This window comes from Diceros bicornis, chromosome 40 (genome assembly GCF_020826845.1).
Source record: "Diceros bicornis minor isolate mBicDic1 chromosome 40, mDicBic1.mat.cur, whole genome shotgun sequence".
Taxonomy (NCBI): domain Eukaryota; kingdom Metazoa; phylum Chordata; class Mammalia; order Perissodactyla; family Rhinocerotidae; genus Diceros; species Diceros bicornis.
In genome coordinates, this window is record NC_080779.1 from 15041845 (window position 1) to 15068393 (window position 26549).

A 26549-nucleotide genomic window follows, 5' to 3' on the forward strand; every position below is an offset into this window, starting at 1 on the left:
AGAATTAACAAGTTCAGCAAGATGTCACAATGCAAGATAAATACACAAAAAAATCAATTGTACTAATAACGAACAATCTGAAAATAAAATTAAGAAAAGAATGCCATTTATAATAGCATCAAAAAGAATAAAATGTTTAGGTATAAATATATCAAAATAAATGAAAGACCTATACACCGAAAACTATACAACATTGCCAAGAGAAATTAAAGATCTAAGAAGTGGAGTGATATATCATGTTCATGGATGAGGAGACTTGACATTGTTAAGATAGTCATTTTTCCCAAAACGATTTATAGATTATAGATTCAATATAATTCATATCAAAATCCCAGTAAATTTTTTTAATTTTTCTTTTTTGTGGAAATTGAGATGCTGATCCTAAAATTTACACATAAATGTAAAGGACCCAGAAGAGCCAAAACAAGTTTGAAAAAGAACAAATTTGGTGGACTTACATTTCTTGATTTCAAAACTTACTCTAAAGCTTCAGTATTCAAGAAAGTGCAGTACTGACGTAAGAAGAGTCATATGATCAATGCAACAGTATTGAGAGTCCAGAAATAAACTCTTACATTTATGGTCAATTCATTTTTGACACTTTGGAAAAAAGTTTGGCAGTTTCTTTAAAAATTAAACATAAACTTACTGTATGCCCTAGAAATATGATTATTAGGTTATCTAGCCAAGAGAAATGAAAACTTATATCACACCAAGACTTTTATGTGAGTGTTCATATCAGCGTTATTCACAATAATGACAAGGTGGGAATAATCCAAATGTCTATTAACTAGGGAATGAGCAAAAAAATGTGATACATCCATACAATGGAATATTATTCAGCCATTTATATATGAAATGTACAGAAAAGGCACATTTATAGAGACAGAAATTGATTAATGGTTACCTGTGGCTTGGAGTGCGAACAGAGATGGACTGCAAATGGGCATGAGGGATCTTTTTAGGGTGACGGAAATGTTCTAAAGCTGGATTGTGGTGGTGGTTGACAGCTCAAGTCAGTTTTACTAAAATCAATGAATTGAAACAGGTGAATCTTATGGTTTGAAAACTATATCACTCTTTTTTTTTAAGGTAAGAAAAGGCAGCCATTTATTTCTGGTTTGCTCTACGTAACTGTTCACAATATTTTGCATATATTTGACTGAATGAGTAAATAAGCATAGAAACTTCTGAATCTACTCTTAAAGCAAAATATAAACCTCATAACCTTTTTCTTCAAATGGCTACATTTCAGAAACTGGGGATTTTCCTTCCTAGATTTTTTTCACTTTTTCCTTTCTTGACAATTCACTTATTAATTCTTGGGTTTCCCAAAGAAATTAGTCCTCCATCCCAATCAGAGTGCCCAGTGACTTCATTTCAGCTTCTCCTCCTCACAGACCATCAAACGCCCCTCTTCGCCAGGGTACAATGCCAATATACAGTGTGTTCACATGTGTTTGATGCCACCTTTTTGCAGTGGTATAGCTGTATATCAATAAAGTACTCAATGTATATATATGTATATATTTTTTATGAGTTCATCTGCAGGCCTCCACTTAAACAAATCTTTAATTAAGGAGGCAATTGACTATAAAAATTTAAATAATTTCAGGTAGCCTGAACACCATTTGCTCGTGGGTCATTACTCATGTTCAATACAGCTTGGGCTCTGGAAATAAGTGGGCTCACTTCCTTGGTGCCCTGATGTAACTGGGTTCTATTCAGCTATCTATCATTTGGATCTGTTTGGAGATGATTTTCAGGTTCATTAAAAGAAGTGGGAGCATGGTTTCTTTCCCAGAAGATGAAAACTTAGAGCCAGGTCCTCAGAAGTGAAGAAATAATGAACTAAGGAGTTAAGGGCTCTTGAAGGAATTGTGGGATATTATCAAGTCTTCAGACCTGTGTTGCTTGTAGCCTATGCAGCCATAGACAAAAATGTAAGCTCAACACTACCCTTTTGTTTATGAAGTTCTCATTTAGCTGGATTTTGCTCGGGTCTCTCCATTCTCACGGAATATCTATTTTTACTAATGCACTAACGCATGTCAAAGAGGATGGCCCAATATCATGGTGAATATTATCTACTTGTTCCTGTTTCACCCGGAGGAGAAACCTAAGCACTCCTTCCCATGGGACATTCAGAATGACCTGTCTGAAACGGCCTCGAAGGGAGGTGACTGGACCAGGAGACAAGAGAAATAGGACCAATTGCTGTCCAGCTGGCTGTGTGACTTTGGGCAATCTTTTAACCTTCCTGGGCTTCAGTTTCTGCATATGCAAAAGGAAAGGACAAAGTAAATAATCTCTAACATCCTCCAATTCCATATTTCTGTCCAGGAGAGTCTAGGTCTTACTAGGCTTTTCTGTAGTACTGGCGAAACTGTCAGGCCATGTGTATACAAGAGCAGGGACACAATCCTTGTTTGCAGTTTTTACAATATGAGGGAAATGTACCAACCAGAACCGTGAACATGAGTAGCACAGCTTTCCGTCATATACTCCAAAGAGATGCTCACGCCACAGTTCCCTACAGTCAGTTCCTTGACGGAAGACTCTATGTAAAATATTCTCATTAGAATTTAGAATCTTGAGAATCTGGAATGTGTCAAGTTAAATCAGCTGTTCTTTAAAAACCTCAGCTCTGCATAATGTTAACTTCCAAAGTCGCCTCGCTTCATGCCACCAGTGTTCACATCAAAGACCAATTGGCCAATTGCTGTTGGTCACTGAGGCACCAGACAGCCTCCACCTCCAGACTAATAACATCCTGTTATTGCAAAAAGATGTCCACATCAATTCCAGAAAGGCATTTTTCCCCTTTAGATTTCATCAATATAAAGACAAGCCATTTATTAGAACCTATGCCTAGATACATTTAAAGTTCCTTTTCAAAATTCTAAATGAGTAGAATCACATAATTTATTTAACTGGCCCTCTTTGCTCTCTAGATTCCAAATATTGATCCTATCCTAGCCAGAAGCTAACCAATGAGATTACTTTCTGCATTTTCACAGGTACATATCTGTAAAGTCAGTTGCCTGAAATCATCAAAGAGCTCTTTTTTTCCTATAGTTGTCACTCACTTCCCAATTCATCTGATACAAAACAATCACTCACTCTGGGAAGACCTTCCCTGCACGAGCAACAACCAATGGTAGCAATGCAGAGTGCTACAGTGTTTATTTTTAACACACTGATAATGCCTCGTAAGAAAATGCTTTTCTACATGGCTGAAAGTATCCCCCCTCCTTCAAGTCATTCACACACCTGTGAGTTCACCTGAAAGGACCATTACAGATACTAAGGGGCTTTGTACACGTAACTCACACTTACTTTGCTTTTGTTTCCAACGGTTACTACTATTGGCAAGAATTCATTTCTGGTTGTTTTTACAGCATGTAGCTTTATGGAAGGAAGTATTCACTGTATACTCAATGATTCATCCATACCACTGCACAATCAATTCCGCTACACCACGGATAAAATAGAACAGCCACGGCAAAACAAACCTACCAGGCTGGCTTTAAATCAATGGTTCATTCCACAGAAATAGAACATCGGTTTCCCAGATGGAAGGACATCAATCAGGGTAGCTAGATATGACATCCCTTCAGCCACAATGTTGACAGCACCCTTCCAGAAAGATACCACCCCGTCATTTTTGAATCTTTCCAAAAACTTTAGAGACACTGTACAGCCCATGGCAAAGAACATTCCTAGTCGTGTTCCTTTCCTGCGAGACCTCACCTATGCACATGCACTGTACAAGCACGCCACTGGGTTTTAAGAAGACACCCATAGAGGATGAGAGTCAGAGGGGATAGAGAGTGAGAACAAGAAATGCTGGTGCTAAATAAATAAGCTGACACACTTCTAGGCTTAGGTATATGGAAGTAGCTTGTGCCAGTTTCTTTTTTTGTGTGTGTGTATGAGGAAGATCAGCCCTGAGCTAACATCCGTGCTAATCCTCCTCTCTTTTTTGCTGAGGAAGATCGGCTCTGAGCTAACATCTATTGCCAATCCTCCTCCCTTTTTTTTTACCCCCAAAGCCCCAGTAGATAGTTGTATATCATAGGTGCACATCCTTCTAGTTGCTGTATGTGGGACGCGGCCTCAGCATGGCCGGAGAAGCGGTGTGTCGGTGCGCGCCCGGGATCCGAACCCGGGCCGCCAGCAGTGGAGCACACGCACTTAACCGCTAAGCCACTGGGCCGGCCCACTCGTGCCAGTTTCAGTGAGGAAGTCAGCAGGGCAACGATGCTGGCAGAAGGGCTGTCCACTGAGTTATTTGATTTTGCCCTTCGTTTCCAAAATTCAGAGAATCCAATTCACATCTTTGCCAGATTAAATTACCAGGTGACGTAGAGCAGGACCAAAAATGGTGCCGCTCTCCTTTCATTTCATTACTGAATTTCAAGGTCATGCTCTCAGCTTTGCCTTGGTGGGGACAGTGAAACTACTAAATGTTTGATGCTTTAAAATTTTCCATTTAACAAACAACATGCTTCCACATCAGGAACAGAATGCATTTCTATGATTTAACTAGAACTAATCTTTCATTCAAAATCTTGTAATAAAACCACTATTAAATATTTCTTCCTGCCCCAAATCATTGAACTCTGCCACACACAATCCCCAAACTGTACTAGGAGCAGCTCCCACGTGCCTCTCTGTCCATGTTTTGTCCTTAAAGGCTGTGACTGCCATAATCAAGAGAATCTGCGTAGTGTCAGGCACAGTTTGACCTTTCCTCTCTCTAGGATTCCTAATTCTAAGACCAGAACACTTGCAAACTGTCTCTGTGAATAATTCCCCTCCCTTTAACTCCTTGGTGAGGACAGGGCCAGCCTGGAGCGTTCTCTGATCTTCACACTCTCCCCTTATTTACTTTGAGAGGGGTTTCCTCCACTCTGAGAGTATCTAGGGTCTGCATCCCTGTTAAAAATGGGTTCTGGAGAGAGAAAGAGAAAAAGACAGGAAAACGTAAACCAGGAGTGCCGAACTCCCTCGCGGCCCCTCTAGGCCACGGAGGGACTCACCCAGCGTAAAGGAGTGGGGAGGCTTTCGTGTGCTGTCCTCCTAGGGCATTTGCATTGTATCAGGAGGCAAACCATTATGCCAAAGGAGTGAAGCTCTAAGTGGACTTTCCTGCCTCAGCCCTGTCCTTCTGAAGAGGAAGCTAAGGCTTCTTTCAAGACCTCTCACAAGCACAGGTGGCCGCTGGGGCTCACGGTGACAGAGGATACCGCACATGAGTCCAGGGCTTAAGGGGAAAGCTGTGGCCCTGAATTATCGTCCCCTTGGAGAAGTCTTGGGCACTTAGTCTTGCTTTAAAATCCAAACGGGTGTCGGGAGTGCTTCTGTGGAGTTGTTTCCCCCTCCTCCTCAGGGAATAGTATACCTTGAGAAAACACAGCATGAGAAACACAGGTCCTCAAAACTTCTGCGCACTTTCCCCTTCCCTTTCCGGGGGCTGTTCCTGAGCAGATGCCTGATGACTGGGGGAACTGACGGTCGTGCCCTCGTCTCAGTTTGTGATTCCTTGTGCTGTGTGAGTGGCTCCTTAGGAAGCACGGGAAACAACTAGAGGATGAAGCCCTGAACTACCACACAGTGCTCCCCTCCCCAAGACCGAGCAGCACTGGCCACAGAGAAGAGTTAACCACGCTGAAATCGAACACTAATCAATAGCAACTCGAAGGACTTTTGTGAAAGGATGAACTTTTTGTGTGTGTGTGTCTGTGTGTGTGTGTGTGTTTTTGGTAGCAGCAAAGGAACCTAATAAATATACATTAGATGCTGAATAAAATGATTTCCCTAGCTTGAAGAGCAAACTTGTAACATCTTGGGGAATTCATTGCTCTTTTAGGGAAAAATCAAAGAGAAAAATTTGAAATGTTTTAAATATTTAAATCTGAACATTACCACAGCTTTGAGATCTGTAATTCAGATGTTACTGATACCGCTATCATATGCGGCTACTCCAGAGATGGACAAAAGCCACACACTGGAGCCACTTTTGTGTCATTGCCTGGAGTATGGACCACACCCAGCTATCTCCCATAGCTGTACACCAATATCTCACATAAGGCTACGGCACGGGAATAAATGCTGGGCCTTTAAGAAAAATCTCAAGAGATCTCCGTCCACCCACCTTCCCCCAAATCCACTCTCTGTCCTGCCCTGCCCTGCTCCATGCCCCAGGAGGCTGACCCCCAAGGACGATACCACCCTATTTCCCTTGCTGGCTGGCATCCCAATAGGATGAGGCAATGAGAGGCAAGAGGTCAGAGGACAGCAGGAGGAGGGAAGACTGGGGTATTGGTTCCATGCCTTCCCTGCCCTTTGTCTCTCTAGGACTGCCTCCTGCTCCTGCTAGCAGACTCAGCTCTCACAGCGCTCCAACATCGCTTCCACCCCCCTTGCCTTCCACCCCCCTTCAAGTCTAGGGGTGATGACAACTTCCTGCTATGGCCAGTCACTGGGGCCTGCCTTAGACCCACCTCCACCTCCGTGAGTGGTCCCTTCATTAACATTTATTCACTCGAACCAACTGAATGGGATTCTGTTTCCTGCCTGGACTCTACAGTTAAGCCCTCCACACTCAGTTCCCCTCCTCCAGACAGGAAGGTCAATGACCATCCCCAAACCTGTTTCGAGTAGAATTTATGCCTATGAGAAAAGAGAAACCTAGTGTTGAGGTCCGTCCAGCTGAAATCTCCAGCAAAGAGGAGCTTTAGAAGATTAGAGATTAGCTTTAGAAGGAAAAGACAATCTGGCTGTGACTTGTGTCACCTGAGGGATCCCGGAGCTGATTCCCACCTTCCCACTCCTGAACATAAGGATACTAGACAGAAAATAGATAATATTTATCTTTTTAGATAATATTTAGAGTTGGTGGAAGTTTTTCTTCCCTTCTTTTAATTTTCCTCAGTGACTGGTGTTCCTGAGCAGGATTCTCCCCTTAAATCCCCAGCTAAGTGTGGCAGGGTCACGAGGTTGGCAGCATTTTCTCCTTGGCATCCTCTCCTGTCCCATCAGGACACCTCACTCTCTCTCTGAGGTTTCAGTCCCACCCTGGCATTATGTCCTACCATGAGCCCTCAGGAGCCCGTCTGGGGCCCTGTTTCCAGGTGTTATCACCGAGGTACTGGCCTGTGTGTGCACATGTCATTCTTTCTGTGATGACATCACTGATGCACAACCCAGTCTTGCTAATTCCCCACCGTCACACCAGGGGATCTCACGTGGTACTGGAGAACAGCTCACAATCACGAGGGAGTTAGTCTTCCCACCAGGTACTGTCAGCAGAACAGACTAACGTTTTTACTAGTGGAATGAGAAAGGCTGACTTATCATAAAGTGTTAAGGTGTGATGCTTCCCTTTTCCCTTGAAAGAGGGAATATTGGGAACTGTGAAAGACGGGTTACAATGCAAGAACGACAATTGGTCCAACTATTATTTGGGAGCAAAGAAAACAACTCCACTTATTCTGACTTCATTTTATACAACTCAAAGAAATTTCTCTCTAAGTCTCCCCAGCTAACATTCTCCTGTACAGTATCAAAGTCACAATCCAGCATAATGTTTTCAAATCCAAATGGTCTCTTGTTCCTTTCCTTCCCTCAGTTCCACCTCACCCAGCCTCACCCATATCCTCCCTCCCTATGTGCATTTTCCTGATGCTGTCTTTCTCCTGGCCAGTTCTTCATAGAGTGGAGCACTCAATTCACCATTCCCAAAGGCCAGACTCCAGATTCCCTGCAGGTCACAATTTCGAAAAGTAACCACGTGCGGCCAACTGTCTAGGTAAATTTCCAAGGCCTCTTTTAGCGTTGCTTACAGCTGCTAACAGCTTAACGAGATTTTCTGCTTCCAAATTTTCCAAGGCAGTCAAGGTTATGGGTGCAGAGAGCCCACTGGATCTTTCTGGGCTTGAATTGTGTGGGGTTTGCTCTGGAGAACAATCCATATTTACCAAGGAAATTTTGCAGGACAGCATAGCTGGGGCTCCCAGGCTCCCAGGGAGAACTAAGGAAAGTTAATTAGAATTCAGATGCCCTGTGGTGATTTCTACCACACTGCAGCTCTGAGGGCTCAGGATTGGCCAATGAGGGTGAAATCTGCAATCATGGCCATGGAGGGGTGTTCGTGAAGGGAGTTTTCAAGGGGAACTTAAATTTTTGGACTTAAGATCTCTTCTTTCTTTACGTGGTCAGCGAGCCAAGCACTTGTTTCCAGGGAGGCCACAAAACCAGTGAGTTATGGAAATAGGGGGAAACAATTATACAGTTAAGCAAGGAATGTGCCCAGAGCAGGGTGCCAGGCAGAGCAGAGGGGATAAAGGTTCTCACCTTAGGTCTGATCCCAGGGCCAGCAAAGGACTGACAATGAAAGCCCTAGTGGAAAAAGTGGGGCGCAGTCTAGCTGGACACTGGCATGTGCAGCCACTTCTCCTCACCTCGGATCCCCACAGAAAAACACGAAGAAACACGAAGCTGTCCCAAACTCAGGAACCTCTGGGGCGGCTACGCTGGGTGCCAATGTACTGCAGAGGAGAGTATCGGAGGCCTCAGACATCCAGATTCCATAATGCACCACGGAGTGGGTCAAACACCTTCTGAATACCACTTTCAGAAAGAAGTGGCCACTTCTTTCTGAACATGTGTGGACATTTCTAATTGGATCCTATTCAAATAAACTTTGCTACACATTATCAATAAACTCTAGTGGGATCTTAATGAATAACAGAAGACTTCTTCCTCTCCAGTTTACAGTCATTGATCAAAATCTTTGGTTTTTGCTAAAAGAATTTAAAATGAGACTATATTTATATATGAATCAGTAAAGATGATTCGCCCCTATGATGAATTTTCACCCCAGGATCTCAAAAGGCCTGGCAATCTAGAGCTTTAGTCCCAACCGATGTTTTTCACATTGGAGATCAAGACCTGTTAGTGGGGTCATGAAATCAAATCAGTGGGGCATGGTAAAAATGGAATAAAAATATCACAGAATACATCACACATGGTAAGGAGAAGTATAATTTTAAGAAAATAATATACAGAATCTTCCATTGCAGAGGGTCATGCTAAGAGTGGAAAGACCTCTATAGATAAGCTGCCAATTATGACTCCCCATTCATTAACTATGGACAATTGTCCTGGGCACATGGGTGCTCCCCTGAACAGACAGTGGGGGTTTTGGACGCCTTGTGTGGGGACAGGGCAGTGAAGGGAGAGCCTTGGCCCCTAACTAAGAAAGGGGGCAGCAGTGGACCATCAATACCACTCTACAAACTAAACGTCTTCTCTCACTCTGGCTCAAGTCTCAAGTTCCCACTATCTTTTTCTCCTTTCCTTCCCTATGAAGATACTGAAATAGAAGTCTTCACTTCCTATATTTACTTTCTTGACTGATACCCACTCCTCCACTCACTACAAACTGACTTCCGCTCCCCAAATTCTACTGAAATTGTTATGGCTAAAATCACTAATGATCTCCCTCTTGAAAATCAAATGGCTTTCAGACATCATCCTGTATGAGTTTTCAAAACTCCTCAGTAATTACTTTAATAATGGAAACAGCAATAATGGATAATATATGTTGAGTGCCTTTACTGTTGAGTACTTGGTGCTGCCCACTGTCCTAAGCATATTACATGCATCATCTCACAACAATCTTTTAGGTAGGTACTTAGATTTCTCTATTTTAAAGATGAGGAAACAAGGCTTAGAGGGCCTATGAGGTCACAAAACTAGAAAGAGGCAGTGCTGAGACTGGCATTCAGGTCTGCCTGACTCCAGACCCAGGCTCTTACCCTCTCTCCTCCTCGGGCTCTTGCATCAAAGCTCGCTACCCTGGGCCTCCCGCTCCTTTAACTTTCCTGGCTCAGTCCCTTCCACTGTCTCTTCTTCCTCTCTCAGCACCACATATGACTTCCAAGTCTATCTCCTTAACTCAAACTTCTCTCCTAAGCTCCAAGCATGTGGCTGTCTATGGGCCTTTCTCACCTGGATGCCCTGAGGACAGCTAAGAATCAAGAAGACTTAAAGTGGATTACCTTGCCTGAAAACACGCTCTTCTTCTTATCATATCTCTTCCTCTTGTTCATTTATTCATATACTTATGACTACCTATGAGACGCCAAGCACTATTCTAGGGACTGGGAGTACCTAGGACACAGGGGACAAAGTCCCACCCTCATTCTAGTGGAGGAGACAGATCATAAACAAGTACACAGTGTCAGGTGGTGAGATGTGCTGTGAAGAAAACAAACATGTGGTAAGGAGTGAGAGAATGACAGGGTGTTTAGATGGGCTGGCCAGGGAACACCTGTCTCCCTGAGGAGCAGAGGTGATACAGACATGGTGGTTAACAATGTCTCTGTCTCCCAACTGTCCAAGACAGAAAGTTTGTGGGCAACCTCAACTTTGCTGTCTGGCTCACTCCACACATTCCCTTTCCACTAGCTCATGTCTCTCTGACCTGTTCCCTCCCCACTGTTCCGGCTTGGCTCAAGGCCTCAACAGCTCTCAAGGGAGTACCGCACCTGATTTTGTCTTTCTCCTCTATATCGGGCCTCATCGCGCTGTTGAAATAACTTTTCCAAGACACAAATCTGTTCATGTCTTCCACTTGCTGAAAATCCTCCCCTGGGTATCCATCTCCTACAGGCGTGAGTCCCTGATCCTAGGAGAGAATTCCAAGTCCCTTGAATTCTGGTGCCATATTCTCTTTCCTGTTTTGTCTCTTGTCGTTGCCCCTGGTGAACACGCCATGTTCTTGTTACCTCCTGCCTTTGCACAGGCTGTTTCTTTAACTTGAAACATTTCTCACACTCCAACTCTCAAATTCTTACACATTCTTCCAGACGAAACTTAATTATCCCTCTCTGTGAAGCCGGCCCCCACTCCCTAGCCAGAATCGTTCACTTTTTCCTGTCTTCCAGTTGTTCTATGGCTGCCTCTGCTGTCATATTCATAACACTCTGCTCTAAGGATCTAGGTTCCATCCATTCTATAAACATTTACTGAGTGCCCCCTGTGTACCAGGCACCATTCCCAGTGCTGTGGATGTAAACAAATAAGGCCAGACAAGGTCTCAGCTCTCATGGAGGTTATGGTCTATTCTACTGTCTCCTCCACTAGGCTGGGCTCACGTCTTCAATGCAGTTAAACTCCCAATTTGTGTCCAATGTATAGTATCACCTTCGGAGGCCCCAAGGAGAGAGAGAAGACTGAGACAGGCTATTCACTGCCTGAGATCGCCTGTGCCAAGCATAGAATCTGGTCCATGGCAGGGAATGAACAAATATTTTTGGATGAAGAAATTAGAGGAATTATTTTTATTCCCACTTTGTGGACAAGGAATGAAGAAGTATAACAAATAATTCACATCCCATGAACAATGAGCTTTTGATTTCCAGAATTCCAGACAAATTCAGTAGAACATACTATCTTTGTTCTGAATCACAAGAGACTTCTTTTCACTCCATTAGCAACACTTCCCATTTTTAAATTTAATATAAAGTATAGATAAAAGAATAATGCTAACAAGTTCTACTGTTAGGCAGTGGTGTCTCCACAGCTCAACTTGGGAAGTCCATGACTTGGGACTCGAAATGGTCTGTCTCCTTCACTAGAATGAGGGTGAGACATGGTTGTGTGTTTAGGTACTCCCAGTGCCTAGAATAGTGCTTGGCACTTCATAGGAATTCATAAATACTCCAAAAAATAAATGAAAGAACAAACAGAGAGGAAGAGGCACCATGAAAGGAAGAGCGTATTTTCAGGGAGAGGGGATTAACTCACCTTCGGTCTTCTTGACTCTCGGGTGCCCACGGGGCATCTGAGTTCAGAAGGCCAATGGACAGCCACACTTTGGAGGCATGAGATGGTGCCTCCAAGGAAACGGTGAACGGCTCTTTGAGGAAGTCACTTTGTTGAATAACATTAATAGAAATAAGATGTTTTGTGAAAAAATGTTTGCATTCTGCACAAAAGACACAGCTTTCTACACTGAAGGGAAAAAAATGCGATTTGTAGGGGAAAAATAAAATTAAAGAAAAATGAACAAACAAACAAAACAGAATACAAGAATCTAGAGCAGCAAACACAGAACTCAAAACCAGGCAAAGCCAGTACCACTTAGCAAAGGCTGAAACCAGAAAGAGATCAGTCACAGAGGTCAGTTCTTTGGGTGTATTTTTCAGACTATCATATAGCGAATATACAAAAATCACACGGAATTCAGTAAGATTTCAGATGATCTATTCCAGGTCTACACACACCCAAGTGTACTCAGAAAGAGGGTATTATACAGGCAACATGTATTTAGAGCCCCTAAATGTTCCTGCCCTTTGATCCAAGGATCTCACCCCTAAGAGTTTATCCTAACAAAATAGTTAAACTGTATGCACCACAGAAGTCATTAAAACATCATGTGAAAGACAAGAAAACTAGAAAACACCCAAATGTCCAATATTCAGTGAAGAGCTAAAGAAATCAGGGCATATACAAACCATGGAATATTATGTAAACACAAAAAAAGTCAATCTGAAGATTCAAAAAAACACAGAGAAAGTATGTGGGATAATGCTAAATTAAAAAGCAAAGTATGAAACGATTATGGACACTCTGACTGTGTGTATGTAAAAAATTTATTCAAGGAGGAAAAAAAACCACTAAAAGTAAATGATCCAAAGTGGCAATAATAAGGCAGTGAGATAATAAATTATTTTTTCTTTTTAGAAGGGTTGTTTTACTACTAGTAACAATAATTGCTATCACTTATGGAAGATTTTCAATACTAAGCATTTTAAATGCTCATTTTACTCTCATAACAACCCTATGAGGCAGATACTATTTTTTTTTTTTTTTGCAGATACTATTAAGAGTCCTGTTTTTCAGATTAAAAAAACTAAGGTTCAGAGAGATAGAGTAACTGGCCAGGATCACACAGGGATTAGGTGGCAGGTCTGAGGCTGGACCCTGGTCTGGCTCACATCAAAGTCTAGGCTTTTAGTCACTACATTATACTTCTGTTTAGTTTTATTTTCCAATTAAAAGATGTATTGTTTAAAAAATAAGGCCATAGTAAAATCAAATGATATTTCCTTTCTGTTGAAAAGAAGTCCTGAGATCTTAACCGGGTTGGCTCCAACTCTTTTAGAAATGGGCGTGGTGGGGGTGAGAGAGAGAAGGAAGGCCAGCGTAGGATGGCAATGACCTGCGACAGGAGGGAGGGAGGAAATACAGACATCTCCATGGCACCCACCTCTCCTAGTGCCCTGCTCACATAATTCTCCTTCTTGGCAGCCTCCTGGAGTTCCACGGCCTGCTGGACATACATTTTCCCAGCTAGGATTTCATTTTCCAGCATCGACAACTCTTTCAATGAAATGGGCCAATTCAACCGTTCTAATGCCTTGTTCACAGCTGCCTTGTTTTCCAAGTACTGGATTGGTTTGTTTGCATCTAACCTAAAGAAAAAAAGAAGAAGAAACAAAAAAAACAAAGAAAGTGACCATAACAGAAAAAATATGGAAAGATGGTTTTTCAGTAAACCCTCCCTTGAGAAACATCCGTCAAAGCAGATATCGGGTATCAGTTGGCAGAATCACAGCCACACCCTCTGGCCCATCAGGACTTTGGTAGCTTGCACAAGTTAAAAATAACCATCTCTGAGGGCCAGCCCCGTGGCTTGGTGGTTAAGTGCGCGCGCTCCGATGCTGGTGGCCCGGGTTCAGATCCCGGGCGCGCACCGAGGCACCACTTCTCCATCCATCCTGAGGCCGAGTCCCACATACAGCAACTAAAAGGATGTGCAGCTATGACATACAACTATCTACGGGGGCTTTGGGGGGAAAAAATAAATAAAATCTTTAAAAAAAAAAAATAACCATCTCTGTGAATTATGGTAGGCATTTTCTCCCATTACTTAATTTGATTATCTGATTTTAAAGAAGTTTGATACACATGACTTTTTCTCAACGTTTTTTCCGGCGTATCTGGAACCCATTCCTTTCTCCCTAGGCCTAATATTTGGCAGAACCAAAAATGAGCTTCAAAGAGATTTCACACAACTATGCCTAGCAGTGACTCTGGAAAACAGTGCAAAGCAAAGCAAAACCAAACCCAACCCAAATACGTGCCTCAGTGCAGACATTCTCCTACTAGCTCATTTTAGTTATTTTCATCCCCTCTCCTCCTTGTAAGCCAAAATAGGCCCAAACTTTCCGGCTTCATTGTTTTGGTACACAAAGAACAGAAGCCGAACTTTCTGTGGGCTGATGAGCAGGTTGTGAGACTCCAGGGACAGCCAATGTGCTGTGATGCCCAGGTCCTGCATCCTATTTCCACTCCCAGCTACTACTGAGTCAGACACTCCTGGAAGGAGCGAGAGAGAGGGGGAGAGAGAGAGACGCATTCCATAATTATCATCCTCTAATTGCTGCAAGTGTCACTTCCTTTAGATGTTGGGTGTTGCAAGAGCACAGTGTAAGCCCAGCACAACCACAGGGCTCAATCCACAGACAAACTTGTCTCCAGATGACAGCAAAAATTCTTATTAAAAATCTAAATTGGAGTGATGTCAGCAAGATGGTGGCATAAGAAACCCCAGGCCCTCATTCTCCCACGGAGCCACCAACTTAACAACAATATATGGACCAAATTGCCTTCATGAGAATTCCAGAAACCAGTTAAGAGGTTGCAGCACTCCAGATGAGCACAAAGCCAAGAAGAATAGGCATTGAAGTGGGTGTGGAAGTTTGTTGCATTTTGCCTGCCCTCTCTTTCCCTGGCACAGTGCAGTGCAATTGGGAGAAAACTCCTAAACCCTGGCTTTTACTTTGAGAGGGAAAGAGACGAGTGGAACATGCATCCAACATTCTGGCTTTTGGCGGGCTGCCCGAGAGACTGGTTTCTGTCTCACCTGACTCATAGCTGACGGGAATGGCAGTATACTTTGGATGCCAGGTTATGGGCAGCTGAGAACAAAAGTGAGTTCCATGGCTTGTAAAAGCACCAGAAATACTGCAGTACCAAAATTAGACACCAGGGGGAGCAAGAGATTATGGGCTCCTGAGAAGAAACAGGCAAAATTCTTTAACTAGGAAATTACACACACATAAGCCTAGAGAAGATATAGCCCCAGAAAAGGTTTGAGAGGTCCCCAGAATCTCTAGACCTCGGTGAAGGTCTTCCCCTGTCAGAAGCCAGTCTGTAAAGTCTGGGAGAGGTGTCTGGTTTTTCAAATGCTCAAATCTCAACTAAAGATCCTAAGATACAAAGAAACAGGGAAAGATGGCCCAATCAAAGGAACAAAATAAATCTGCAGAAAACTACCCTAAAGAAATGGAGATCTATAAATTACCTGACAAAGATTCAAAATAACTGTCTGAAAGATGCTCAATGAGCTCAAAGAGAACACAGATAGACAACTAAATGAAATCAGGAAAACGATGCACGAACAAAATGAGAATATCAACAAAGAGAAACTATAAAAAAGAACCAAACACGAATTCTGGATCTGAAGAATACAATAACTGAAGTGAAAAATCCACTAGAGAGGTTTAAAAGCAGACTTGATCAAGCAGAAGAAAAAATCAGCAAATTATGACTATTTTAAGTCATAAATTGTTACAAGAGGCAAAGAAGGACAATATATAATGGTAAAAGGGTCAATCCACTGGGAAGATATGATAGTTATAAATATATATGCACCTAATGTCAGAGCTCCCAAATATATGAAGGTAACATTGACAGAACTGAAGGGAGAAATAGACAGCAACACAATAAAAAGTAGGAGATTTCAATCCCCATTTTCAATAATCAATAGAACAATCCGACGGATGGTCAATAAGGAAACAGAGGACTTGAACAACACTATAGACCAACTGGACCTAACAGACAGATACAAAATCCACTACCAGCCAACAGCAGAATACATATTCTTCTTAAATGCACATGGAACATTCTCCAACACAGACCACATGTTAGGCCACAAAACAAGTCTTAAAAGTTTTTTAAGATTGAAATCATACAAAATATCTCCTCTGATCACAATGGAACAAAATTAGAAATCAATAGCAGATGGAAAACTGGAAAATCCAGATTTGTGGAAATAACACATTCTTAAACAACCAATGGGTCGAAGAAGAAATCACAAGGGAGATTAGAAAAGATCTTGAGATAAATGAAAACGAAAACACAAATATCAAAATGTATAAGATGCAGTAAAGCAATACCAAAAGGGAAATTTATAGTGCTAAATGCTTACATTTGAAAAGAAGAAAGATCTCAAATCAACAATCTAACTTTACACCTCAAGGAACTGGAAAACAAACAAAAACTAAACCCAAAGTTAGCATAAGGAAGGAAAGAATAAAGATTAGAGCAGAAATAAATGAAATAGAGTATAGAAAAACAATAGAAAAAATCAATGAAACTAAGAATTGGTTTTTTGAAAGAGCAACAAAACAAATGCTTAGCCAGATTACCTAAGAGAAAAAGAGAGAAGACTCAACTAGAATCAGAAAGGAAAGAGGGGACATTACAACTGATGTCACAGAAATAAAAAGGATTATAAGAGACAACTATGGTCAATTATATACCAACAAGTTGGATATCCTAGAGGAAATGGATAAATTCCTAGAAATAAATAACCAACCAAGACTGAATCATGAAGAAATAAAAAATATTAACAGACATATAACTAGTAAAGAGATTGAATCAGTAAGCAAATACCTTCCAACAAATATAAACCCAGCACCAAGTGGCTTCAGTAAAGAATTCTACCAAACATTTAAAGGAGAATTAACATCAATCCTCCTCAAATACTTCCAAAAATTGAAGAGGAGGGAACATTTCCAAACTCATTCTATGAGGCCAGCATGACCCTGATACCAAAGCCAGACAACGACACCACAAGAAAACTACAGACCAATATCCCTTATGCACATTGATGCAAAATCCTCAACAAAACACTACCAAACCAAATTCAACAGCAGATTAAAGGATTATACAGCATGAGAAGTGAGATTTATTCCTGAAATGCAACGATGAAGCAACATATAAAAAACAATCAATGTATTTCATCACATTAACAGAATGAAGGAAAAAAACCACTTGATCATCTCAATTGATGCAGAAAAATCATTTGACAAAATTCAACACCCTTTCATGCAAACAAAACAAAACAAAAAAACTCAACAAACTAGGAATACGAGGAAACTACCTCAGCATAATAAAGGCCTCAAATGAAAAACCCATGGGTAACATCATACTCAACACTGAAAAATTGGAAGCTTTTCCTCTCAGATCAGGAATAAGGCAGGGATATCCACTCTCACTTTTATTCAACATAGTGCTGGAAGTCCAATCCAGAGAAATTAGGTAAGAAAAAGAAACAAAAGACATCCAAATTGAAAATGAAAAAGTAAAATTATATCTGTTCGCTGATGGCCTGATTTTATATGTAGAAAACCCTAAAGATTCCACAAAAATGCTGTTAGAACTAACAAATTCAACAAAGTTGCAGGATAAAAAATCAGCACACAAAAATCAAAACAGAGGGGCCGGCCTGGTGGCGCAAGCGGTTAAGTGCGCGTGCTCCGCTGTGGCAGCCTGGGGTTTGCCGGTTCGGATCCTGGGCGCGCACCGACGCATTACTTGGCAAGCCATGCTGTGGCAGCGTCCCATATAAAGTGGAGGAAGATGGGCATGGATGTTAGCCCAGGGCCAATCTTCCTCAGCAAAAAAAAAAAAAAAAAAGAGGAGGATTGGCAGATGTTAGCACAGGGCTGATCTCCTCACAAAAAAAAAAATCGAAACAGAAGTTGCACTTCTATATACTAACAATGAACAAGCTGAAAAGGAAATTAAGAAAACAATCCCAATTACAATAGCATCAAAAATAATAAAATACTTAGGAATAAACTTAACTAAGGATGTGAAAGACTTGTACACTGAAAACTACAAAACATTGCTGGAAAAAATTACAGAATATGCAAGTAAGTGGAAAGACATCCTGTGTTCATGGATTGGAAGACTCAATATTGTCAAAATGTCCATACGTCCAAGTGATCTACAGATTCAATGTAATCCCTATCAAAATCCCAATGGCATATTTTGCAGAAATAGAAAAAAATCATCCTAAAATTCATAGAATCTTAAGGGACTTGGAATAGCCAAAACAATTGTGAAAAAGAACAAGGTTGGAGGACTCACACTTCCTGATTTCAAAACATATTACAAAGCTACAGTAATTAAAACAGTGTGGCACTGGCATAAAGACAGACATAATCAATGAGACAGAATAAAGAACCCAGAAACAAACTCTTATGTATACGGTAAAATGATCTTCTCAAAGGTGCCAAGACCTCACACTGAGGGAAAGGACAATCTCTTCAACAAATGGTTCTGGGAAAACTGGCTATCCACATGCAAAAGAATGAATTTGGACCCATAACTTATACCATATATAAAAATTACCTCCAAACAAAATGGATTAAAGACCTAAACATAAAACCCAAAACTATAAAACTCTTAGAAGAAAATATAGTGGAAAAGCTTCATGACATTGGATTTGGCAATGCTTTCTTGGATATGACACCAGAAACACAGACAACAAATGCAAACATAGACAAATGGGACTATATCAAACTTAAAAACTTCTATGCATCAAAGGAAAGTATCAATAGAGTGAAAAGGCAACCTGTAGAATGGGAGAAAATATTTGCAAATCATATATCTAATAAGTGGTTAATATCCAGAATATATTTAAAAACTCCTATACCTCAACAACAACACCAACAATGACAAAATAACCCAATTAAACAGTGAGCAAAGGACTTGAATAGACATTTCTCCAAAGAAGATATACAAACGGCCAACAAGCATGTGAAAAGATGTTCAATATCACTAATCATAAAAGAAATGCAAATCAAAACCACAATGAGATATTACCCCACACCCCTTAGGTTGACTACTATCAAAGAAAAAAAAGCATAAAATAACAAGTGTTGGTGAGGACGTAGAGAAATTGGAGCCCTTGTGCATTGCTGGAGGGAATGTAAAATGGTGCAGCTGCTATGGAAAACAGTATGGAGGTTCCTCAAAAAATTAAAAACAGAATTACCATATGATACAGCAATCCCACTTCTAGGTATATATTCAAAAGAATTAAAACAGAATCTTGAAGTATTTGCACACTCATGTTCTTTGTAGCATTAGTCACAAAGCTAAGAGATGGAAGCAACCACCAGAAAGAAAATGTGGTATGTATATACAGTGGAATATTATTCAGCCCTTAAAAAAAGGGAAATCCTGTCACATGCTACAATGTGGATGAACCTTGAGGGCATTCTATTAAGTGAAATAAGCCAGCTACAAAATGACAAATACTGTATGACTATACTTATATGAGGTATCTAAAGTAGTCAAACTCAAAGAAAAAGAAAATAGAATAGTAGTTGCCAGGGCTAGGGGTAGGAGAAAGGGGAAGAATTGTTCATTGGGCATAGAATTTCAGTTCTGAAAGAGGAAAAATTTCTAGACATCTGTTGCACAACAATGTTAATATAGTTAATACTAGTGAACTGTACACTTAAAAATGGATAAGATGATTTTATATTACATGTTCTTTTTTTACAGCAATTAAAATTTTTAAAAATAAATTTAAATTGAGATTTCTGGGTTACGTTCTTAAGCTACTGATGGAGGAAAAGGTTTCTACTATCAAATTCATAGCCATCTTTTCTGGGAAATACAGACGGTTTCCAGAGGGTTGTAGAGAAGGGAGAAAATCTCATTCACGTGCTCAACTCTTTCAATTTGAAAGAGCTGTGAGATGAGGTTCAATGGACACCTACAATGCTCTACACTGGATTATGGAGATTTGTGTAAATTCTATAGTCCCTTTACTAAATACAATTTCTCATTTAGCTACTCTTTAAATGAGCACAGAATTGACCTTCTAATAATCTATTATCTAAATGCATCTTAGTTTTCCCAATTTATAGATTTAAAAATAGTCAGAAACCATTCTTTAGAAGGCTGCAAAGTACAAGCAAATATCAGATATTTTTTAAAGCAAAAACAATCACTCCTTGATTTCACATATAGGAATTAAATTGTTAAAATGTTGGAAGACATTAAAAAGTGGTAAAGGGAAACAGATTGGTAAAAATACTTAAAACTGTCATTTCCAATAGACTTCATTCGTTAATTTATTCAACAAATATTTACTGCATGCCTACTATATAGTATATATGCTACCGTTATTCTTTAATTCTTTAAATTCATTAAAGAATACGCTGGGTATTCTTTAATGAATTAATAGCCATATTCCAGCCTTGTAAAGTTTACGATCTGGTGGGGAGAGAGAATAAGCGAGGTAATATAGAAAATATATAATTATAAATCGTGGCAAATGCCAAGAAGGAAATAAACAAGTAGGACTGAGAGAGAGAGAGAGAGAAACAGAAGGAGTTCTAGGTCGATCAACAGGACTCTGATGAAGTGACAGTCACAAGGAGGCTGCCATACACACAAATTACCAAAATGACTCAAGAAGAAATAGACAGTCTCAGCGGCCTATAACAAAGACTTTGAATCAGTAATCAAAAATGCCCCAACAAGGAGAAGTCCAGCACCACATGGCTTCATGGTGAATTCTACCAAAAATGTAAAGAACAATTAACATCAATCCTACTCAAACTCTTCCAAAAAATAGAAGAGAGGGATCACTTCCTAATACATTCAATGAGACCAGCATTACCCTGATGCCAACACCAGACAAAGAGACCAAAGAAAAAAACACTACTACGGGCTGGCCCGGTGGCGCAAGCAGTTAAGCGCGCGCGATCCGCTGCGGCGGCCCGGGGTTTGCCAGTTCGGATCCTGGGCGCGCACCCATGCACCGCTTGTCAAGCCATGCTGTGGCGGCGTCCCATATAAAGTAGAGGAAGATGGGCACAGATGTTAGCCCAGGGCCAGTCTTCCTCAGCAAAAAGAGGAGGATTGGCAGATGTTAGCTCAGGGCTGATCTTTCTCACAAAAAAGAAAAAGAAAAAAAGACGATTTTCCTTTATGAATACACAGGTAAATAGCCTCAACGTAACAGTAGCAAAACAAATCCAATATAACATTAAAAGGATTATACATCATGACTAAGTGGGATTTATCCCAGGAATGCAAGGGTGGTTAAACCTAAGAAAAATCAATCAACTTAATACACCATTTCAGTAGAATAAGGGGGAAAAAAATCCCACATGATCATCTCAATAGATGAAGAAAAAGCGTTCGACAAAATTCAACCAATAATTCATGATGATGAAAATAATCAGCAAACTAGGAATAGAAGGAAACTTCCTTAACATAGTAAAGAGCATTTTTGAAAAACCCACAACAACATCCTACTCAATGGTGAGAGATTGAAAGCTTTCTCCCCGTGATCAGGAACAAGACAAGAATGCCCTCTTTCACCACTGCTATTCAACATTATACTGGAAGTTCTAGCCAGGTCAATTAGGCAAGAGAAAGAAATAAACAGCATACAAATTGGAAAGGAGAAGTAAAACTATCTCTATTTGCAGATGGAGATACCTCAATCCATATACAAAAATTCAGCCAAAATTGATCAATGACCTAAATGTAAGAGCTAAAATCAGCAAAGTATTAGAAGAAAACACAGGGGTAAATCTTCATGAGCTCATATTTGGCAATGGATTCTTAGATTTGACACCAAAAGCATGAGCAACAAAGGAAAAAAACAGATAAATTGACTTCCTAAGAATAAAAACTTTTGGCAAAAAACGGACATTATCAAGCACATGAAAAGACAATCTACAGAATAGGAGAAAATACTGGCAAATCATACATCTGATAAAGGTTTAATATCCAGAACTCTTACAACTCAACAACAAAAGAACAAACAACTCAATTTAAAAATGCAAACTGGTGCAGCCACTATGGAAAACAGTATGGAGATTCCTCAAAAAAGCAAGGATAGAACTACCATATGATCCAGCTATTCCACTGTTGGGTATTTATCCAAAGAACTTGAAAACACCAATTTGCAAAGGTACGTGCACCCCTGTGTTCATTGCAGCGTTATTCACAATAGCCAAGACTTGGAAGCAACCTAAGTGCCCATCAAGGGACGAATGGATAAAGAAGATGTGGTATATATACACAACGGAATACTACTCAGCCATAAGAAACGATGAAATCCAGCCATTTGTGACAACGTGGATGGACATTGAGGGTATAATGCAAAGTGAAATAAGTCAGAGGGAGAAGGTCAAATACCGTATGATTTCCTTCATCAAGTAGTAGATAATAACAACAATAAACAAACGCATAGGGACAGAAATTGGATTGGTGGTTACCAGAGGGGAAGGGGGAAGGGAGGAGGGTGAAAGGGATAATTCGGTACATATGTGTGGTGATGGGTTGTAATTAGTATTTTGGTGGTGAACATGATGTAATCTATGCAGAAATAGAAGTACAATGATGTACACCTGAAATTTTTACAATGTTATAAACCAATGTTACTGCAATAAACAAACAAACAAACAAAAATAAATAAATAAATAAATAAATAAAAATGGGCAGGGGCCGGTCCAGTGGCACAAGCGGTTAAGTGCACGCGCTCCACTGCAGCGGCCTGGGGGTCACCGGTTCGGATCCCGGGCGCGCACCAACACACTGCTTGGCAAGCCATGCTGTGGCGGCATCCCATATAATGTGGAGGAAGATGGGCATGGATGTTAGCCCAGGGCCAGTCTTCCTCAGCAAAAAAAGAGGAGGATTGGCAGATGTTAGCACGGGGCTGATCTCCTCACAAAAAAAAAAAAAAAAAAAAAAAAATGGGCAAAGGACTTGAATAAATCTTTTTCCCTGAAGAAGATATACCCATGGCCAACAAGCACATAAAAGGATTTTCAACATTATTGGTCATGAAGTAAATGTGAATGAACACTACAACGAGATATCACTTCACAGCCAATAGGATGGCTTTAGTTTAAAAGAAAAAAAAGGAAAATAACAAGCGTTGGCAAGGATGTGGAGAAACCAGAACTATCATACTTTGCTGGTAGGAATGTAAAATGGTGAAGTTGCTGGGGAAAACAGCTTGTGGCTCCTCAAAAAATTAAACATAGAATTATCCTTTAACTCAGCAAATCCACTCCTGGGTATATACTCAAGAAAAACGAAAACATGTCCACACAGAAACTTCCACATGAATGTATGTTGCAGCATTGTTTGTAATAGCCCAAAAGTGGAAACAACACAAATATCTATCAATGGAAGAATGGATAAACAAACTAGTATAGACACACAATGGATCATTACTCAGGTATAAAAAGGAATGAAGTACAGTTGTACACTGCATAATGACGTTTCCCTCAGTGAGGGACCGAGTATACAACAGTGGTCCCATAAGATTAGTACCTAGGTGTACTAACTACAGCCTAGGTGTGTAGTAGGCTATATCATCCAGGTTTGTGTACGTATACTCTACGATGTTTGCACAACGATGAAAACTGCCCAATGATGCATTTCTTAGAATGTATGTATCCCCGTTGTTAATCGACACATGACTGTACTATAAATGCTACAACTTGGATGAACTTTGAAAACATTAAGTTTTTAAAGTAACTAAGTAAAAGAAGCCAGACATAAAATGTCACATGTTGTATGATCCCTTTCATATGATATATCCAGAAAAGGCAAATTCACAGAGACGGAAAGCAGACTAGTGGTTACCAGAGGGGGAGGGAGGTATGGGGGAGGATTACTTAATGGGTACAAGGTATTTTCCTGAGGTGATAAAAAAATTTTTGAAACAAGAGGGAGGTAGTGGTTTATATAACATTTTGAATCATTTAAATATGATTGAATTGTACACTTTAAAACAGTTAATTGTAGGTGTTGTGAATTTCACCAAAATTTAAAAAAAAAAAGTTAGGAGGAACTGGCTTACTTTTCTTTTTCCTCTTGAGATAGTGCTCGCCAAACAATTTTATTCAAGCGCCTGTTTAAAAAAATCAACAATAATTATTTAGTAGCAATACTTCACTTCATGGCAAAAGGCTGACCCCAGGCTCTAAAGGGCACTTCAGGGAGAGCCCAAGCCAAGTGCCATCACCACTGGACCACGCCACTGCCATTTGCTTCCAGAGATTGGATATGAGGGTCTCCCTCCCTCAGCATCACTGCAGAAGCCTCATGGCTTTGTGACAATCGTGTCAAATATTAAAGGAGGGCACAGCTCTCAGCTCAATCAGGTAACACCCAGGCTGAGAAGAGGCAGTAAACCAACTGGCCCTCATTATCTCTGCACGAACATGTTTCTAAACACCCACCGTTTTTCTTCCTGCGGAAAAATATAACTGTGTCCTTAGCTTGCCTCCTTTTTTTTGGTCTTAAATTTTGTATTTATTTATTTTTTATTGAAGTAACTCGTTTATATCATTATATAAATTTCAGGTGTACATCATTATATTTTGATTCTTAGCTTGCTTTCTTTAGACATTCTCCTGCCTGGATTCTCAAAGCAAAAGGGGTTAATAGGGTCATAAATAATAGGATCAAGATACACTTTAGGGATCAACCAGCCTGACCTCTTTGTTTTCCAAATGAGGCCCCCGAAAGGAGCAGAAAGATGAAGTGCTTTGCTAACCCACCACAGCTAGTTGGCGGTGCTGAGACTAAAGCTCATCATTGAACCTGTTTGCGGAGAGACGCTGTCAACCCAAGAGGAAAGAAGGAAGTTGGAACCAGTGGGTTCTATAGGGTAGTTACAGCCCCTTTTCATGTTACTAATCAGTGATGCCTCCTCCAGAGGTTGCAGCCCAGTTCTGTACCGCTATATCATTCCCCAAATCAGCCTTCCTGGAGCGCAGGGCACGGAACACTCGCTCCGAGGGTTGTGAGCTGGTGTTCCACGAAAACAAACGCTTCAATAAAACGAGGTGGGAGGATACTGTCACTCTCCAGGAGGCATCTTCTAACCACTGGACCAGCGTCAGTGGTGCAGGGCTCTGAGAAACCGCTTTGGGTGGTGTTATCCTGCCCTGATCTCCCATCACGAGCTTGGTGAGATCATGGAAAGGGGGCTTGGCATGGTGGTGAAGAGCACACTCAGGAGCCAGACTGCCTGGGCCCAAACCTCAGTTAGCTTCTCCTCTCACCAGCTCCGAGACTTGCGGCCAGTAGCCAACTTTTCTGTAGATGAGGATAATAATAATACCTCCTCCTAGTGTTGGTGAGAGGACCCAATGAACTAGTGTGTGCACAGCACACAGAACTGTGTCTGACACAGATAATATTCTGTAAATGATAGAAAGAGCAGGGAAGAGGGAAACAGGCCAGCTCAGCACCCTTGTCTCACTTAAGGTCTTGGTTCTCTGGGGCCTATTTGGAAGGCCCTGTGATTCTGTAACAATGATCCGTGTTTCTAAGACTTGTTAAAAGGATTCATAGCACGCATTTTTGTTTTTTGTGTGGGTGCTTTTCTGAAAACAAAAACAAAAGCCTTTATTTAAAAATCCTCTTAAATCTAGACCTTGAAAGTGGAGGCAGGGCCAGCCTTGTGGCTTAGCGGTTAAGTGCGCGCGCTCTGCTGCTGGCGGCCCGGGGTTCGGATCCTGGGCGCGCACCAATGCACCGCTTCTCCGGCCATGCTGAGGCCGTGTCCCACATACAGCAACTAGAAGGATGTGCAACTAGACATACAATATCTACTGGGGCTTTGGGGGAAAAAAAAAAAAAAGGAGGAGGATTGGCAATAGACGTTAGCTCAGAGCCGGTCTTCCTCAGCAAAAAAGAGGAGGATTAGCACGGATGTTAGCTCAGGGCTGATCTTCCTCACACACACAAAAAAGAAAGTGGAGGCAGCGCAGTAGGAAGACTGGGAGTGTGGACAAGGGCTTTGGGGCTATATGGGTCCAGGGTCAAATCTCAGTGTCTCCACTTTGCTGCCATGTTATCCTGTTTTTCCTAACTTCTTGAAACTGTTTTCTCATCAATAAAACCAGGATAACACCAGCCGCCGTTGGTGTGGAGAGAAGTGAGTGAGATGTATACATAAAGTGAGCAGGAACAGCGATGTTCGTTCCCTCCAGGTTTTGAGGAAGGGCGAGGCTTGGAAACTCTGAGAAACCACTGGTGAGTGTGGCTCCAATTAGCTAGCACATGTCTCTAATTTTAATTCAATCCTTTTGAAAATATTTTGCAAGAGCACATTTTCATAACCTCTGTTATTCCCTTATTTTCCATCTTCACCAAAATATTTGAAAACACACAGGGTAGGAAAAAATGGGTGGGTGTGAACTGAGGGCAGCCGAGAGTGTGTGGATCCCGGTTCTGTTGATTGCGGAGGCCACCGTGGGGAAGCCACAAGAGTGTGGGATGAGGGCCGTCAGTGCTGGGAGGGCACTGGACATGAAGGCCTCTCTGAGGCTGGTCCAGCCCCTCGATTCAGGGATTTTACTAACCAGTTTTCCTCCTTGTTTTTTTAGGAGAGTGAA

At 41.1% G+C, this 26549-nt stretch overlaps 1 protein-coding gene across 1 annotated transcript in view; it reads right to left on the bottom strand.

The window, feature by feature from the left end:
* VWA3B (von Willebrand factor A domain containing 3B) overlaps positions 1–26549 on the bottom strand; it is a 184528-nt gene that overhangs the window by 25080 nt on the left and 132899 nt on the right. Inside the window, exons 20-21 of the mRNA XM_058534636.1 lie at positions 24002–24052; positions 13286–13490 (exon numbers count right to left, since the gene is read on the bottom strand). Coding sequence (XP_058390619.1) covers positions 13286–13490; positions 24002–24052 — 256 coding nt within the window. The remainder of the gene's footprint in view (positions 1–13285; positions 13491–24001; positions 24053–26549) is intronic.